The 18,604-nt window shown below is 39.9% G+C and overlaps 1 protein-coding gene across 4 annotated transcripts in view; it reads right to left on the bottom strand.

Annotated features, from left to right (window-relative positions):
• The window catches only part of RFC1 (replication factor C subunit 1), a 36,785-nt gene extending 19,737 nt beyond the window's left edge, over nucleotides 1-17,048 (bottom strand). For 2 of the 4 annotated variants that reach the window (XM_048941303.1, XM_048941304.1), the window contains exons 1-4: nucleotides 12,141-12,236; nucleotides 11,240-11,368; nucleotides 10,776-10,851; nucleotides 8,743-8,862 (exon numbers count right to left, since the gene is read on the bottom strand). In XM_048941303.1, coding sequence (XP_048797260.1) covers nucleotides 8,743-8,862; nucleotides 10,776-10,851; nucleotides 11,240-11,368; nucleotides 12,141-12,188 — 373 coding nt within the window. In that variant the 5' untranslated portion in view covers nucleotides 12,189-12,236. Of the gene's footprint in view, nucleotides 1-8,742; nucleotides 8,863-10,775; nucleotides 10,852-11,239; nucleotides 11,369-11,992; nucleotides 12,013-12,140; nucleotides 12,237-16,914 lie in introns of those variants that run through there. The other 2 variants (XM_048941305.1, XM_048941306.1) reach the window with 2 other exon arrangements.
• Between the last annotated feature and the right edge of the window lie 1,556 nt (nucleotides 17,049-18,604).

The following is an 18,604-nucleotide window of genomic DNA, read 5'->3' as shown; positions in this document are numbered from 1 at the left end:
TTCCAGCCACTAAGTTTTCTTTATCACTTCTAAGTTTAAATTACATTGTATGCTTGCTATCTCTATTTTATACAAACACAAGTTACAGATCTTTGCTTCTGGTTCACTGTTTCTCAACAGATGGAGGCCACCCAACCATTTTAGGCATCAGCTGTGACTTCCTGCTCCTGGTCACTTACCAAGCAGCACATAACATAAATCAACAGGGATCCTGACTATTCCTGTGAAAGTTCAGAGAAAGAAAAATAGAGCAAAGTACTACAAGGGGAGAAATTGGTTCAGCAGTTAAATGAAGAATGCCTGAAGATAAAAAAATTATCTAGCAGAAAATGGAATTTCAGCCAATTCAATTCATGAGGCAATATATGAAAGACAAAACTGAAGCCCAGGTCCCTCTGAAAGCTTCACTATTCTCAGCCCAATTACGCATTTTGCTCAGACAGCTGTAGATCCTTTATTGCCATTTAGCTCACTTTAACTGTTATCTATCTGGGAGAGTCAGACAGACACCAAATGCTTTAGGCTCCTAATCCACAGCAGCGTGAGGTCTGGCTATGAGACTGCTCATCTCAACCCAGTTTCAGAATTTTGCTTCTTTTGATATTTCTAGTTTAAATGAGAAAATACATTTGCAGGAGCAAAATGCACTTATTAGTAAAAAAAACAAGTGCATGTGAGAGGAATTACATTTACTTGTTCAAGAAGACATTCAGCTGACCAACTATGAACGTATTTTGTTTGCTTTTTTTTTTTTTTTTTTAATCTAAAGACTGCTACCAAGCTGGAAAAGAATCTTTATTTACCACTGCTATCACATAATCTGCACACAAGATCGAATTTTTTTTTCCTTATTCACTTGTAACCACTTAAATAGCAATATAAAAAAACCAACAGGATATTGCTTTCCCTCAATTAGAGGGAAGTAGAGTAAACATAATTAACTTTTAATTAAAAAGGATGTGGATTTGAGTCATTTATGATGCCAGTACTAAGCACCACGGATGACCAGAGTTTTGCTTTAATTATGTCCTTCCTAGAAACAACAGAATTGGAAGCATTTGCACAGGGCAAGTGCTCAGCAAGAACAAGAGACAGCACTTCGGGACAGCCACATATAAATGTAGAGAAAGATGGACAAGAACCCTAAAACAGTCATTAGGAAACAAAGCCACTCAGACCGCACTCAGTGGCATCCAACAGATGCTTTATCAGACAGGTGCTCAGGCTGGTTTCATCTCAGGTTCACGAACTTCCCAAAACATCAGAAGTCTACCTCATCTCCAGACATCCCTCACTTATTTCCTGCATGTAAGAACTTGAACTTTTTCACTAACACCTTCACACTTCTTCCTTGTGCATGCCTAATGCCACAGAAGTCAACAGCATGGTTGATTAATCAGCTGTACACTTACAGTTCCCTTACAAACAAGAAGGTGACCTATTTTACAGCCTTAAAAGTACTAAGGGAGTCCCAGCACCGCTACCAGACTGCTCAGATCACTGCTTCTCGCCGTATGACCAGTTCTGTGCTACCACAATGGGAGGAAGACATTCCCACTCATGGGAGCTAGACAACAATCTCTGGGAAAACACAGGGGAAAGTTTTGAATTCAGCTGACAAAATAGGTCAATTGCAGCATTTTCATAGCCCTGTCTTACAGAAATTTCCAGGTGAACAGCCAAGATGGGACTGCAGAAGTCCCTGCCCCCAACTAACGCTAAGAAATGAGAATTCATCTTATCACCAAGCAGATGACTTTTACTCTGTAGAACATTTGTAGAACAGCACACTACTATCAGAATAATATTTCCTGTTTATATCCACACATTTTGTGTGTGCTATAAAAGGAATGCACACACTAAACAAATACATCTGAGGTTTAGGTTTTTTTCTAGCATTACCTCTGAAGACTTACAAATGCAAGCTGAGGACACGCGTTTTAGTTGAGTTTTCTGGAAATGAAGTAGATGTAACAAAGAGAGAAACTCGTGTGATTAACGGAACAGATGTGCATGACAGCCAGGAGATTGCTTTTAATTATTTTTGATACAAACACTACACATGAAGCAGGGTCCTTCTGCACCAGGTAATTTACAGGAACAAGCTGCCCTAGCAACAACCAATAACTGTTACATCCTGAATGGGTTTAAAAAACTACTCTGTGACACCTGAACACACCCGACTTCCATTTTATAGCAGCACAATGAGGTTAATCAACTACCTCCTGCAGCCCATTTGCAAGTGCTTGTTAGTGCTTGGTTTTAATACCAACTCCAAACACGAGCAGTGCATCTATACAAGGAGTAAGCAGTATGTAGTAGGAAAAACGTATGTTAAACATAAAAGCTTGCAGACTTTCACAGAAAGGCCTTCTAAACACAGCTAGAGGATAGCATCCTCCCCCAAAGTCACTATACCTTCACTGCTTGTGTAAGATGACAACACCCTGGATATTCTTCAGTTTTAGTGGTGCTACATCTGCACAAGGACTTCAGATGGCTCCTGCCCTAAAGAACTTGCAGTAGGAATTACTGCCAAGCTGAAATTCAGGGTGGATCAAGTAATGCTTGTATTTATTACTTCAAGCACACGTTTACCAGTACTTAACAGTTCCAACACAAGTTGGGACTCTGCATTTTGTATTCAACTTTTGCTTAAAGTAAGTCTTTAAGAAAGCTATGATAACCGTCTCTCCTAAAAATGTATCCTCTATCACCCTCATCTAAAATCACAGTAGTTCCAATCCATATTTCAAAAACTGGTCTGTGTAGTCATTTAGATTTCCAGTGTCATTTGTCAACAAGCTGATTGATTTCAGGCGTACTACAAACATGTACTTTAAACCATAATTGTTAGTGCTCTGCCTATATCCTCATGTCAAGGTTCCATTCTGTTATAAAAATTTAAAAGTCTACCAGAACCATTCAAGTACCATTCTTCTGAAATCAGTTTATTTTATTTTACATCTGTTGGGATTTTCCAGTTAGCAGCCATGATTTCAAGAAATTGTTACATTTTTCACTAAGGGTTGTGTATCTTTCACAAAAGGGTTCTGGGATGCCAGAACCTCAGTGGAATAACTGCCACACCTAATTGGAGTTACACACTTCAGTGCCAAACTACATAACCATTAAAACTCTTTCATCCAGTAAATTCCAAATGAAACCCTTAGTCAAATACGCACATTTCTGTTTTTACAAATGTCTCTAGTGAAACATTTTGGTGCCGTTAAAATAATACGGATCCTGATATATTTTTAAATCTAAAATAAATGATCATCACCATAAATAATCTGCAAACCACTAATTAGAGCAACTCCCTTTAAATTAAATAAGCACAGTGCCATAGAAACTGCTGCAGGTATCACCCTGGCATGCAATCAGAAGTTATCAGTCCATTAACACTTTCCAGTTCATTACAGAGAGCTTGATGCACTTGAACTGGTTAGTTTCACCACAAGAGCAGCTTTATTTTCCCAAAGCAGATATGAGTCCCCTCCACACAATGAAGCTTCTTGTTCTGGTTTATTGTCTGAAGTTACCTGCACAATAAGAACACTCAGTGCTGTCAAAGAAACAAGGTGGAGGAAGAACCTTGAAGAAAATTCAAGTGGGGACAACTCAAATATGTTGAAACCTCAAATATGCTCAGAAACCTTAAAACTGATATTTGTAAAATAAGGAGGAGCTGTAATACTACTTTCTAAACGCAAAACTAAGTTTTCACTACAAAGGTTCTCCAAAAACCTAACAGGGTTAATAAAATTTTATTTTAAAAAGCACATTTCGTGTGAAACCACACCTCGGGAGAGGTAAAAGGTCACTGGGGATGGGGAAGGAATGGGGAAGTACTACTCCAAACTGCAACTCATGGCTCCTTTACCAATAATGACATCTTAAGAGCTAGGCAGGCTTTTTTTTAAAAGGATCCATGTCTTTGAGGTCAGGGAAGTTCCCTTTCATTATTATAGGCTAAATAAATTATGCTCTGCTGTTTTCTTAACACAATTATTTGTTGAATATAGCTTTATTCCAAGTTGACTGGGTAAAGAAAAGACTGCACACCCCTTAGGAGATACTTTAAATACTAAAAGCAGTTTTGCTATTCTGTTGTATTTTTTAAAACACTAAGCCTCAAAAACCCACAGAAAAATTGCAACTTTAATGCCTAGGAGCGTAACTAACTCCAGAAAACTTTATTAGCACTCAACACAGCAATAACTATTACAAAAGACAGAACAAATGCACATCCTCTATAAAGGAACTGGAAAAGCCCCTAATAATTAAATGTCTGTATCAAAAGATCCAAGGATGATATTTTCAGTAAGTGCTATGCTTTTCCCAAGCCCACAAGAATCTTAAGAAGCATTACAGTCACAGAAAACCCATGAAGGAGAGTGTGAATTAGTGAACTTCACCTGGCCAATTTTATCACTCAAATTAAATCTACTGAATAGTTAAAATATGCTTACAGTAATGTGTAAGTATTGGAAAAAAATTAAATGGGAAGGGACTAAAGCAAACAGAACAGGAAGAACTTCAGAAGTTCTGCTTTTTATCTTCTGAAAAATTATATATAGTTGAGTGCAAAGTTTACTCCAACCATAGCTGCGTACTGCCTCTTTTACAACCCCAGGTTCTGGCTTACAATGAGTGCCCTTGTACACAATGCACTGCCCTGAAGTCAGATTCATGTACACTTACAAAAATGCTCTTCTTGCTATTTCTGAATTATTACAGGACCCTTTTGTTGTTCTACCAGTATTTGCAGATTCACGCAAGGAAAAACAAGGCACATAATCAAGTTTTAAGAAGTACACTGAGCACCCAGGCGCCTAAATAAATTAATTTCCACACGGCTTGCTCCTACACACTTTGTACACTGTCCTCTGCAACACCAGCCCCTGTTTCTCCATCGAATTTCTCCCAGAATCCATGCTATCCTTCCTCGGGTGTATTTTAAGTCAAACTTCCTTGAGGTTTGACTGACCTTTCATAAAATCTGATGAAGAGAAGCTGCTTCATGAAGACCTGTTTTACTACTTTCACTCATTTTCACTCCTGTAAGTACATACAATGCTAATATTGCCCTGAAAGTAAAAGTGAGATTATTTTTTTTTTTTACTTCCCTATGAGATGTTTCAATATGAAACATGTTTATTCACTGACTATCTGCTGCTACTTTGAACTAGTGGTTGGATTTGGGAGATTTTTGGTCACTAGCACCAGCATTTACCCATTTTTTCCATGTCTTCTCTTTCGATATCCTCTGTATGAAAAGAGTTGGTATTCAGACAACACACAGCCAAGCTGTGCTTTTTTTGCCCTATATTCTAATCCTTGAGGAATAGCATTCCAGTAACTTCCATCCTACTCACCTTCTACCAACTTCCATTTTCCTAACTTCACGAGTAATCCAGACTAGCACCTAGAATAAGGCTTTTAACAAATAAATAAATTGTATTTCACAATAATTCAGATTGTCAAAGCAATTGCTACACATGCATAAATACCGCTGCACAATATATAAGATAGATTATTGTTCACTAAAAGCAAATTAAGTCACAGTTCCTGCCAAACAGCCACTTATGATGAAACCAGGCAAGCTACATTGCATCATAACAACAGGTCATCTTCCACAAACAAAATCCAAGGTTCCACACTTCTTTAAAATAACACTGTTTGACCATTTAACAAGTACAACAAACATTTGGATTTTTCCCAATCCCCTCACCTGTTCTACCACAAGGCAGGCTTCCCCACCCCAAGACTCTTTGCTACCTCCCAGAATAGCTTCACTTCACCCTGGCTATCATTAATTCAAATAAGCATTAAGTTTGTTTCACTAATAAAGTATTTCTTACAGAACCAGAGAGCAATTACTCCTGCTTTATTTTTACCTTTCTAGAATGTGAATAAACTTCACAAGCTAATACTTCCACTCTTTCCCAAACCAGAAACTAATTCCTGCAACAGTATTTAAGAAAACCGGATCCCCCCCCCCCCACAGTGACACGGGGGATCCCCCCATCCTTTCAAAAGATATTTATCCCAAGCAAATAGATGGGTCACACACTTGACAGAAATCTCTCCCGAATTCCAATAAGCTGAAGAAACAGTTTATACAGATTCAGTAAAAACAAAATTCAAGAGTTAAGTCTCAAGATCATAAAGATGTCGTTTCAGACGTAGACTAAGTCAACCCTGTATGTACTTAACAGTCTTTAGATAAGAGCAACCTTGATCCATGGTTCTCAGGGATTTCACTAATAACCTTGACCAGCACTCCCATTATATCCCTATGAAGAAAAGCTTGATTACACCACCTAGAATTGCATCATGAACCTAATCAATGCTTTTTGTTCTCCAGGAATCCAATCATTTATCTATTTTGAGATCAATGCTATCCTTTATAATTTATTAGGAAAGCTGTCAAAGGAAATTAAGTTTTGAGTAAAAGATAGGAACAAGCAAGATGGAAAAAGTGTTTGGGATAGCTTAGCAAATTGAGTTCATCTCAACACGCAATACAGTACAGATAAATGCCAGGTCAAATATCTAGGACAAGTAAAATAAGCACAATCCATCTCAGAAACAGAGATTATGAAGACAGCCCGGAGGAGGAAAGAGGCAGAGCAAAGGAAAAAGCCAGCTGAGTCACACCTCTAATTGGATGCCAGAGCAAACAAAACTCAGAGGGTTAACAGAAGAACTGGAAATCTAACACTTATAAAACATGTGTTATCCAAGAAGGTTTGGTTTCAACACTGCACAGGCTTTAACCAATTTCTAGGAATCTATAGTGGGAAAGAACTGCAGCTAGTAAAGATCTCTAGAGCACAAAACAAATGCACAAGACCTCAGTTAAAGTTAAAACATTAAGTTAACATTAAAGCCTCAGCTAAACTCAGACTGGATGAAGCACGGAACAAGACATAGGCAGATATCCTGCACACTAAGAAACACCTCCATGACCAAAATCTGCCCCTACAGAGTTGTTGTAACTCTGGGGAAATGCTACAGTTGCTTTTACACAGGTGATCTGAGTATGGTAACCAGTACTTGGTATCAAAATACTAAAGTTTATTTGCATTACAACAAATCAATGTCAAGTTACAGTAGCTCCAGTGCAGAAAGATATACTGGTGTTAAAAGCAAATCTGAAAAGAACAAATGTAACAAGATAAGATTTAAAGTGAGTAGCTCTCAGCTCTGAGCAGTGCACCATTCTGAAGCAGAACACTTTTAGTCTTTACCTTACAAAGAGGAACAGAATCAGAACCTTAATAAGTATCACTATTTTAATAACTGGATTCTTTTTGCCTGCATATACAGTCATACCCTTAAGTGCCACTAAAAGATCTCTTACAGAAAATGCATTGGGAGAACAATTACTAATAAAAACATCACCAGAAGTTGCAAAAATCCTTGTAAATATATCAAATACTCTCAAAAACAAAACTCTTCACATGACAACACATGCATTCACATACATTCAGCCAAATGTTTTCAGATGCCAAATGAAGTCTATCCCCAAGATGTACTGAAGTATTAAACACCAGAACAGCTGTTAATTCACTTCCACAGACAAATTTCAGAGTTCACAAAACCTGAATATGCTCAATTCACAAGTAAGACGAGCCTTCATAAGCTGCTGTCTACCTGTCAACCAATACCAGCAACTTCTCCATAACATCTCCAATTTAATAAAGGAAACTGCATGATGTGAAGAAGTAACGAGCTGTAAACAAAACAGCCTCATGATAGAACAAAGAAAACCTGAAAGAACAATCACACAAAAAGCAACACTGAGAAGCAATACTGAGGAACAGCAACCATACAACCACCACAACAAATTAATACGCAATCATCTTACGAAGAAAGCCTGTCCTTTCCCATTGAAGGGTATTACTTATAGCTTGAGTTCATGTTTTAATTTTGGTTCAATTCCACAGTTTCCAAAGAGAAGACTAAACCTAAACAAAAACTCTGCTCAGGATATAGTGGTCAATCACTGAACATTTTTTTTCCAAAAGGCTACAGAAGACCTGCAAGTGATCAAGAATGGTTAATGATAATTCATGGTTAGTTATATCAACTCATTCCCACAAAAAGCAAGAACAGCTCCATAATTTAGAAAGCTGAAATCCAAGAGAGACAAGCATGGTATATACACTTTTTTTTTTTTTTTTTTTTACCATTGGTTTTTCCAAGTCTTGTTCTTCCTAAGAGACCAACAGACAAATAATGTTTAAAAAAAAAAAAAAAAAAAAAAAAAAAAAAAGGGGGAAAAAAAAAAAAAAAAAAAAAAGGTTTTTTTGCAGTCACCAATACATTCTTCAAAGTTTAAAGACATGGAAAAATCATACACAAAGCTAAATTAAAATCCAGATTTTCAAGCCTACTTACAGTAACCAACAGCCATTTTAAAAAAAGTGCTTAACTGTATGAAAAAGACATCTCATACCTACATACTTGCCTCCTCTACAGCTATGAAGCAAATAGAAACATTCCAGCTTGCGAAGTCACATGCCTAATTCTAATCACTACTCAGAATTACACTGCTTTCCACAATAGCAGAGACTAAAATTCAGAAGTGCTTATTGTTAGCTTAAGGAAAACATAATCTTTTGTTCTCTGTATGAGGTCTTATTACAAGTATTTAAGAGTATATCAGTCAAACAACCCTATGATGCAACCCACCCCACTACAACTGCACACAAAGCATCACGTTTCCATTACCTGTCTCTGAAACATAGACAACAGGGTGCTGCTTTAGAACTTGACCAAGTTTTGGAGTAGCTGCTTTCTTCTCTGATGCCTTCTTGGTTTTTTTCACAGACTGCACCTCCTCTTCTGAATCTGTATTTTGACCACAGCATAAATGTACATTTCTCCCATATACAATACAGACTTTAAGTAATAAATCTTCTAACATCAGTTAATGTGTTCACATACAATCAACCAGCTGTGTTAGAAAAAGGTGTTACATGGAAGGTCAGAGCACAGCCTCATTCCTCTAAAATTTTTGGTCGTTTGTTAAGAATAGGGAAATGTTGTTACACATCTAGGAATAGCTGCATCTGTCTAAAATCCCCCCTGAAAATGAGTACAGCTGTCAGATTACCACAACAAGTTTTAAAAATAAAAATTATAAAAACCACCCACACCTCATCACAATGGACCTTCAGCATAGATTCATTAGCCAGATAAAATTTATAAGGCATTGTACATAATACATTATACATAATAAGCCATTACGTTGGCTTATTCTACAATACCTATTTCCAAAAGCTATCAACAGGCTAGAGTAGATAAATGAGGTTGTATTCCTTCATTTCTCAGGAGAACACTGCTAGGCTGCCACTCAGCTCAACATCCTCTACGTCCCAAAAGCTGCCAGGAGGACAAACCTATCCCACGAAGACAATATATGCCAACATCCAAATAAGTATGCAGGACAGGCTGAAGCAGCAGACACAACTAGCATGTTTAACAGAAAGTTACACTTCAAAGCCTAGCTTTTTCCACATTAAATCCTAATATATAATTAAATTATAATAACAGAAAATGAATATAAAAATATATTGAAAAAAAAAAATCCATGCCTAATTGACTTTATTCTAAAAAAAAAAACAAAAAAAAAAAACAAAAAAAACCACTTCTCCATCTTTATGAACTCAGAGCAGTATTTCTCTTCTCCTATTGACAATGGGCAAAAATCAGCAATATCCGACAATAACAGCACTATAGTGAAATTGTGCAAATATTTAAAGGTAAAGTTGAATTATGTATTACCTCTGTACTCCAGCTCTAAACAGAAATATTTCTAGTGCTATTCCCTACAACAAGCTGTGTGTAAAACAGTTTATTTGAACACATCTGCACGCTATTATAAAATAGCATCATTCTGACAGATGCGAGTCACCCCTTCTCTTCTACAGAAGAATCCATCTTCTACTAAGTCACTAAAACTTCAAGATAAAGTCTTCAGTGGAACAATTGTAGAAACTCCTGCTGCCAGTTTGACGCTTTCACAGATGTTCAGAAACCAGCCAGAGATTAAATGACATCACAGATAGGAATAATGCAGAAGTTCAACAGCCCCATTTTAATTTCACTAACCTGACAGGCTAATGGTTTATTTGTGATTTCTTTGTTGCTCTTTATTTGTTTGTTTTTCATTTATGAGTGCTATAAAAGGTGTTTTCCTTATTATTACACACAATATTTTTAGCAAATCATTATCAGTGTTTTAAATAATGGAAGAAATAAGTTCCAGATGATACATTTAAAACCATGATACATTTATGCAATTGTAAAGTTATACTACACAGCCAGTCACCTGTATCCAGGGTAGGGTGCTACTTATCCTAACAGGGCAGGAAAAACTAAAAACTCCCCATAGTCTATATATGTATCTATATATCTATATATTTCTTCATAACCATGAAGTTCTGGAATTTTAATAGAATTAGCTATTCGGAGTAGTTTTTAATTTTACTTTTTAAACAGAAGCTTTGTTAGAAATGCACACGCAAGGCACAGGCTTTTCTCATCCATCATTTTTAACCATCAAACAATGATTACAGCAAAGCAATAAAAATCACCAGTGCATTCAAAGATACCTCCCTCCCCTAGCAGGGCTACCTATGAAGTGTTCTTAATTGCATTTAAACAAACCAAGCACAGCTTTCTGTCAGATGTAGCATTTACCTAATCAACCCTTATGCAAAAGATAGAAAGGAGTATTCTGAGACAACTGTGAACATCACCTGAATCATAGATTATTCTTTTCTTCTTGTATGCTTGCTTTTGTTTGGGAACATCTTCACTGGGTGAACTCTTCACCTAGAAGAAAAAATTTATTGGCTCAACCAGCAAACAGGTCCTCCCAGCCTTTAATCAGCTTCAATTTATGAGTTTAAAACCATTTCTGACAGATAATTTATTTATGAGTATTACTTTTAAGAACAATGTGTCTAACTTGTGGGTGGGAGTGGAAGAGGGGCCAGGGAGAGGAGATGAGGAACTAACTGCACTAGCAAAGTTCAGCATGCTCCAAGTAAACAGCAGGCAATTAAACTGATAGTAAATACTCCACTTTAATGCCAATTAAAGGAAATCAAACAGATTTTCAAGCTGTTTCAAGTTTTTAAAGTTATGACTTTAAAAAACAACGATACAATCACATAATCAAGAAATGAAGCACCTTACAAATAAGGAAAGCAAGACTCACCTTTGTTTCCTTTCCCCTCTTCTTCCCACTCGATTCTCCTTCCCCATTTTTTATCTTCTCACTCTTTTTCACAGCCTGGCACTCCTGTTGCTTTCCATGAGGCACAACTCCAAAGAATTTCCGGATATCCTATTTAAAGGACAAACACTTTCATAAGGTTTTAAATACAAGTAACTCCTACAAGTTTCACACTGCAAAAGAGCAGAGCACTTGAAAGAATGAATATTACTCTCAGCAGCTCCTGTTATTTGTTGATCTACAAGTTTTTCCTCAAAATTACAAAACAAAGACTAAATAGTTAAAAGCAGCGCTCAGACACCGCACAGCCTTTCTCTTGTTTCCCAGTCACAAAAAAAGGTATTTTTCCCCTTTTGAGAGTCATCTTACACACTCAGAATCTTTCATTAGCAATGAAATGCAGTGACTTCAAACAGATGTCTGCATGGTGTTGCTTTTTCCCACTTAATCATCACAAACTGAACCCAAAGTATTTTGATAGTTAACGTGACCAACTTGGGCATGATGTAGAGCGCAATGTGAAAAGACAAGAAGTGCCAGGAGCTACAAAGCAGCCTATTGGCAGGACATACCATACCCTCCACCTTCTAACAAATTTAAGGCAGGGACTCTGATCTCACTGAAAAAATTAGCTAGCAAAAAGCAAAGTAAGATTTCAACAAAGAGAAAAGTTAATTATATTAAGAATACAAGACTCCAAAAGGTGGATTTTGGAACCGTATTTTCTTATCCTACCATAGAAGAACCATAAAAAGCTCTACTCAAGACTAGAAACTGAAGCTACAATTAAAATAAGCGCCAGGCCCCCCCCAAAACCCTATTTGACAGCTGTTTATTAAACTAGCATTACAGCATCATTAAAAAAGAAGCACAAAATCTGTACCTCCTTGGTATCACCACTCCCAGGGGCAGCAGCCATTTCAGCTTTCATTCTGAAAGCCTCTGGTATGGCCAAAATATATGGCAGGTAAGGGCTGTGGCTCAGGGCCCTACCCTCCCCAGCTGCTAACTATTCCCTATTAGAGAGCAGCAGCTATCACACATCTAGGTAGTGTTATCCCTCTTGTAGTAAAGTAGTAAATGCTAAAGAAAACATAACATGAAATCTCCGTACAAACATGATCAATGATTATGTCTGCATCAGGTTCCTTTTTTCTCACCAGTTCCCTCATGATTTGGATTAGCAGAGTTTATTGGGCTGAAAACCAACAGAATAAAGAACTTGAAAGCATAAAATGGGCCACATACAGATTTATTTAGTATGCTTAGCTTAAAGCAATTTTCTAGAATCAGAAGTGTTATTTCCTGTAGAAACGCAGTCTGTTTACTTTTTACCTGCATATGTGACTGATCCAACAAATGAACACTGGTAGACTGAAAAGAATTCCTCTTCAGTAAGACTGTACACGTTTCTATCTATGGAATTTGCTCCTTGAGGCATCAATTCTCAACACCCAGCTGTTTTACACACACTCCTCATGCCATAGTCTAACACTCTGAAATTCTGACCCCAGTCAGAACATTTGAGCAAAGCACCTACTTAAAAAAACCCTAAGAAGTTATGTAGTAGGTTTGTGACCCCGATAACTCCATCAGCATTACTGACTTCTCACATGGCACACAAGAGAAAAACTGCTTACAGTCCTCACTAGATCTTTTACATAGTAACAGAATTTAAACACTACAACACTGCAAATCAAACTGACTTTAGATTAAGGTGAGATTCTCATAGTGATAGATGTTAGTTATAACTTTAAAATATCTGGTGAATAATTATTTTTAAATCACTAGTAACTCCATTCTAGTAACTTAACTAAAAACTCCTTGAGCTGATCTGCATTAATATTAGACTGTTTTGTTACAGACTGATGGAAATTGTATGGCAATACCATCATATCCTGGATTCTGAAATGAAGGCTTAGTAAAGGAGATGCATGAAACTCATCTGCCTGCCCCAGCTTCTTCCACTACTTTCATCACTGTTTCTGGACTGCTAAAGCCTAAATCATACCACATAAATTCTTATTTTCTGTCTCATTAGATCTCATAACTTTTTTGTTTTGCTCAAAGCAGCATCCTCTAACTATCAAGCAATCAATCACCACCACACTACTTTTTCCTTGAAAGTGCTGCTGTAATATAGCAACTACAGATTCTAAAACTGCTTCCCTGTGCTAACACAACACTGTTATCTTGGCTGCAAATTATCAGTCCTCAGAAACAGCAGCATATTTCCTTCTGTATTTCTAGTACTGTATGAGCGTATTAAACACTGTAAATGTAACCACACAGAAGCCACCATTTCAGGCCATTTCTGAATAAAGGATTTTATTTAAGTAATAAATTTTCATTTCCCATATTGACAATCTTCTTATGAGTGACTAAATTACAAGCCCTAAGCTACAAAGGAAATTCAGCAACTACGTACCATTTTCTTCAATCTTCAGTTATATATCCCCCAATTTCCTCCAGTCATCCTACTCTTCAGAAGGAATAGTAACCTTGTTAGCCATGGCTGGGCTATAACAGATGGTGAATTCAAAACTGCGTGGGATACCAGTACATCACAGTGCAACAATAAAGTCATCTTTCAGAGAAGTTTTTATCTGAGATTCATAACAGAAAGATCTTATGCTATTTATCAAGGGACGTCAGACAATTCATTGCATCTACTGCAGAAATGAAGCAGTATACGTATCGATCAAAACGACTCCAGGAGATGCACTACTTAAGCTTGGTTCCCAGATAGCACTGCCAGCCACCAATCTGGTTTTACCTATTTAACATCCTGTGACCAACTATATTGTTGGTATATAATGCCACTCATTCCCAAGTTCACCATTTGGCAGAACTGCACCTGCTCACTCAAATGAGAGAAGGCTGCTAGCAATGTAACATCTCCTCTGGGACCTGTGTCCTGTGTGCCTGTGGAGATACACTGACCAGCACGAGTGCCCAGGCAATCCTCTAAAGAACTAAAGAGCTGGGGCTATTTTAGTGCAGCTCCCCAGGGTGCTTCAGCAGCAGCAATCCTATGCATAACTTGGAGCAGTTTCACACAAATAAGAGGGAGGGTCAATGAAATTACTGCTTAGTGTGACAGTTTAGAGGCATCTGAAATCACAGCTACCAAATAAAGGATTCTGAGCCACATGTGAGCACCAAATTTTGCAGAGACCTAGCCACAGTCCCGATCAAGGCCCAATACTTCTGATCACTCCCACTAGATGAGGGAGGTAGGTAATGCCTAAGACCAGGAGAGCCTGAACAGCTGCGTTCATGTGGGCTGCCTCCTGCTCAGCTATCTTCCTAACTGCACAACCTCAGTACTGGCTCTGCAGTCTAGCTCGTGCCATTTGACTAGTGTTTCAAATCCTCAATCTTACAAGACAGCAACAAATCACATTAGGCTGCATGTTTTCTCTTGGAAGATTTGTATACACCCATTTTACTAAGCAGAAATAGAAAGCGAAACCCACTTGTTATTAGTACTGAAGGGTGGCAATCCAAAGAGCTTGCCAGGATAACTTTCAAGACTTCAGTAAATATTCAGTTAAAAAGAAAAGTTCAGAAATAAGCATTCCATATTGGTTTTCTGTGACATTTTTTCCTGCAATAACAGCTGCTCCAGTGTTTAAATGACACAGCAATCCCCACAGCATCAACCTCTTTAAGTAATGGTTTTAAAAGACCAGTGTCCAATAAAGCAGAATACTTTTCAAAATAACATCATACAAATACATTTGCATCTCTGAACTACATTCTGAAACAGAAAACTGAATTTCATCAACTCAGCTCAATGACTGCAATGGGTAGCAGCACAGCTTGAAGTACTCCAAAAGGTGTCCATAAGTGCCTTGCTTGTGCAGGATAGCTCATACTTATTTACAGTCTATTTTAGTGCACATTTTGCAAAAACATCAGCTCTGACATCTGGCATCTCCAGAAAAATTGCATTACCTGAAATCAATCGTGTAACATCACTTCAGTTAAACCTGGCTGGATAACTATACTGAAGTTAATGGTGGTAATTGAGGCATGGGTACCACACAGCATTTCTAGAGTAGAATCCCAGTTCTATGTACACAGCAGCTTATGCCACAGCATTGGCACAGGACTGTTTCTCTCAGCTGGAGGCAGCTCAGGTAGCCCTGCTCCCCACCACACATCTCCTCAGCTGTATCGGTACAGCTCTTCACACAGGAACTGGGTCAGGCAATTAATTTAGGTAAAAATTGTATCCCTTCCCCCACCAATCAACTAATTGTGTAACTGCACACATCAGCTCATAAGCTGCATTCTGCAGTTGATAAGCTGCAGAACCAATCTGACAGGGGACACTTCTGTTGGGCACTACACGATAAAAGTCTGTTTGTAAGAGCTCAGTATTACATCCCAGCATGCCCTAGCTGCTCCTGAATATCACAGAGCAGGGTACAGGGATAATGACACTGCTATTTTTTTTGCCTCTACCTTCACAACTGCAGTGCTGTACAGCCACTTCTCTTCAGCACTGGAAAGAAAAGCACACGGACTGAGGCAACTCATCCTTTCTCCACGCTGGCAGTCTTCCTCTCTTCTAGGAATTACCAACACTGAGAGATGCGGGACACTCAGAAGCAGAATACCAAAGGGAAGGGAGGGTCTTCTAGGAAGTTCAGCTTTCTGACAGGCAGTGGCAAGGGAGGCAGCAAATGCCTTGTTCTGCTGCAGAGCTTCAGCAGCCCGTGTGGGGCAGCTGGTGACTTAAATACCACAGGTCATTCGTGTCAGGGCTCTCAGTGCTGGCAGACAGAGACAGCGCTGCCCATTAGTGCTTAGCATTGGGTAGAAGATATTAAGATCTAGTTGAGCCAACCTGGCTTTGTATAACATTTTTTAGTTAAGACAGTACAGAACTTACAGAACTTACTCCACCTGAGCAGAAACCAATGTATGCGAGCAACAGACGATACAGGAGCCCATCTTATAATGGCTGTGTAAGCGGGAAGCGCTTTGGAGAGGACACACGGGGACACACGTGTGTTTATAGTTACAATCGCGTTAGGGCTGCATCCTCCATTACCGGTAATCACATTTACTTTCAGACTTTCAAGTACTTATTTTTCTGCAAACGCGATACAGCTCCCTGCGCTGAAACAGAAACGCTCTCACGTATCCGGCCTACCGCAAGAGGCGGCGAGCGGCCGGGCAGGCAGCGCTGGGGGGGATGGAAGCATGGAATGCTCTCAGCGGGCGAGCGCACGGCCCGCGCCGGTACCCCGCCTCGTCCGGGGGCGGCAGGAGGCGCGGACACCTCCCGCTCAGAACAGTAAGCCGAGGGACGGCCGGTTCCGTGCGCTCTTCCACACGCTGGACCCGGGCCCGCAGGCGGCGGCCTCGACACCGCAACAGCAGCACCGACGGCCTCCGCACCTGAGCGCGGGACCTACTCGGCAGAGAGCCGCGCCGCGCGCCAACGGCTCCAGTGGCACGGGGGCTGCAGCCGCACGCGCCGGGAAGGCGCGCAACCGCCACGCGGCCCCAACGGCGCGATCTGCGCGATGCCGCCCCCCCCTCGCGGTCAGAGCCGCCCGCGCGGCGCCTGGCCCTCAGCCTTTGCTCAGAGCCCCGGTCCTCGCGGCGCGGGGCGGCGCTACGCCGCTCTGCGCGCTCACCATGCTGCTGGCGGCGGCGGCGTTGGTGACCTCGCTAGCGGGACGCCTCCGACTCCATGGCTTCCGCCCACCCCGCTCCCCGCAACCTTCGCGCCAACTCCCGCCACCGGGCGCGCACCGCTGTCGTCACAGCGTGATGGGCGGGGCGGGGCCGGGCCGGCCGCGTGGGGCGGCTCCTCGCGGTTGGTCCTGCCGCCCTCAGCGCCCGGCCCGTTGGGAGCTGCTGGCTTTCGGCCGGTTGCTCGGCTGTCCGCCATCCGTCCGGGCCTCGGGGCGGATTTTCAGTTTTCTGTCGCTTGTGTCTCCGCTTGTTGAACGGTGGGGGTGAATGCACTCAGAGATACGAATTAAACGTCAGACCTCCTCTCAGTGTTCGGTGTTTCAATTCGCTGGAGCCGCTCAATCTCGCTGCTGCCAGCGGTGGAGAAAATGGGTGGACAGGCAGGACTTCCAACATGTAGAGTGCTGCCACTGCTTTAGAAAGCCTCTCTTCTCAGCTGTGGGGACCACGGCCACCTGGAGTCTGTGTTTGATATTTTCAACATTAGCACAGTTTGCAGGAACAGATTGCTGCTTCACACGTGAAAGAGCCGAGTGCAGCCTGCGGCACAGCCTGTGCTCCTCACTACTTTCTGCTTTTACTATGGGAGCTCAGCTGTAATGGCAGTGCAAACAAAACCAGCATCTCTTCGGAAAAGCATCTCTAGCAATATGTTTGTATTTATGTATTTCTTCCTCGTTATGTCATTTTTAATGCCATGCCTGTTCCTGGTGGGAGAATTAAAGGGGAGCTGAAAAGGCTGACATTTGTAAGAGCTGCACAAACTGTTTAAATAATGCTAAAAGAATTATTGCAGGTGGTTATCTCTGTTTGTATTTGATAACGCTACCTAGAATAACATCCAGCAGAGCAGTATCTGCTTGCAGGCTTGTGACACATTCATGTTTCTTGGAAGGCAGGAGTTTATTAACCCTTCACAAAAAGATTGGGGTAATTGTAAGGTACTGTTGCTCATTTCTGGTCACAGCAGGGGGACGATTCTCTCTTTCTGTACTGCTGTGATACCACTGCAAGTCCGAAAAATGTGCCCTGCTGCAAGAACAAACCTGAATGCCCTCTGATATTATTATGTGCTTTGCAACATAAAACCAAGGCAGAATCCTTACCGATCCTATAAGTGATCATAGGTTATGTTTTAAGGGCACATTATCTTACTGAAAGTACTGTGCTGGTTTTTTTTCTTTTTAAGTAACAAAAGTTCATTCAGTGTCATCACCCTCCATACAACTAAGATAAAAAATAGAAAACTTGAGTTGTTTTCTACCTTTTTTGAAAGAATGTTTGACTTTTTCTACTGATATTTTCCAAAATACATGAAAAAGTGTTGAGATGTGAACTCAAGCTCTTGGCTTCTTCCCTGTGGAACAAAACCAGTCTTACTGTTGTTGCAGTGATCAGTGAAGACCTTTTCATGTTTAATGAGAGGTTGTTTATAAAGAAAATACACCTCATATTGATAAGTGAAACACAGATTTGTCCACTTTCCTTTTGTTAATATTTTCAAGTTTCTTTTAACATTTTTGTAATATGTTGGTTCATTTTGGAATTGAAATAAAATTTCATTGAAACTATCTTAATGTTTTATTTACTGCTGTACAAAATTTGTTTTAAATTTTAGGAAATAATGAA

Source organism: Lagopus muta, chromosome 4 (assembly GCF_023343835.1).
Source record: "Lagopus muta isolate bLagMut1 chromosome 4, bLagMut1 primary, whole genome shotgun sequence".
Lineage (NCBI taxonomy): Eukaryota > Metazoa > Chordata > Aves > Galliformes > Phasianidae > Lagopus > Lagopus muta.
This window is presented reverse-complemented; position numbering and strand designations above follow the sequence as displayed.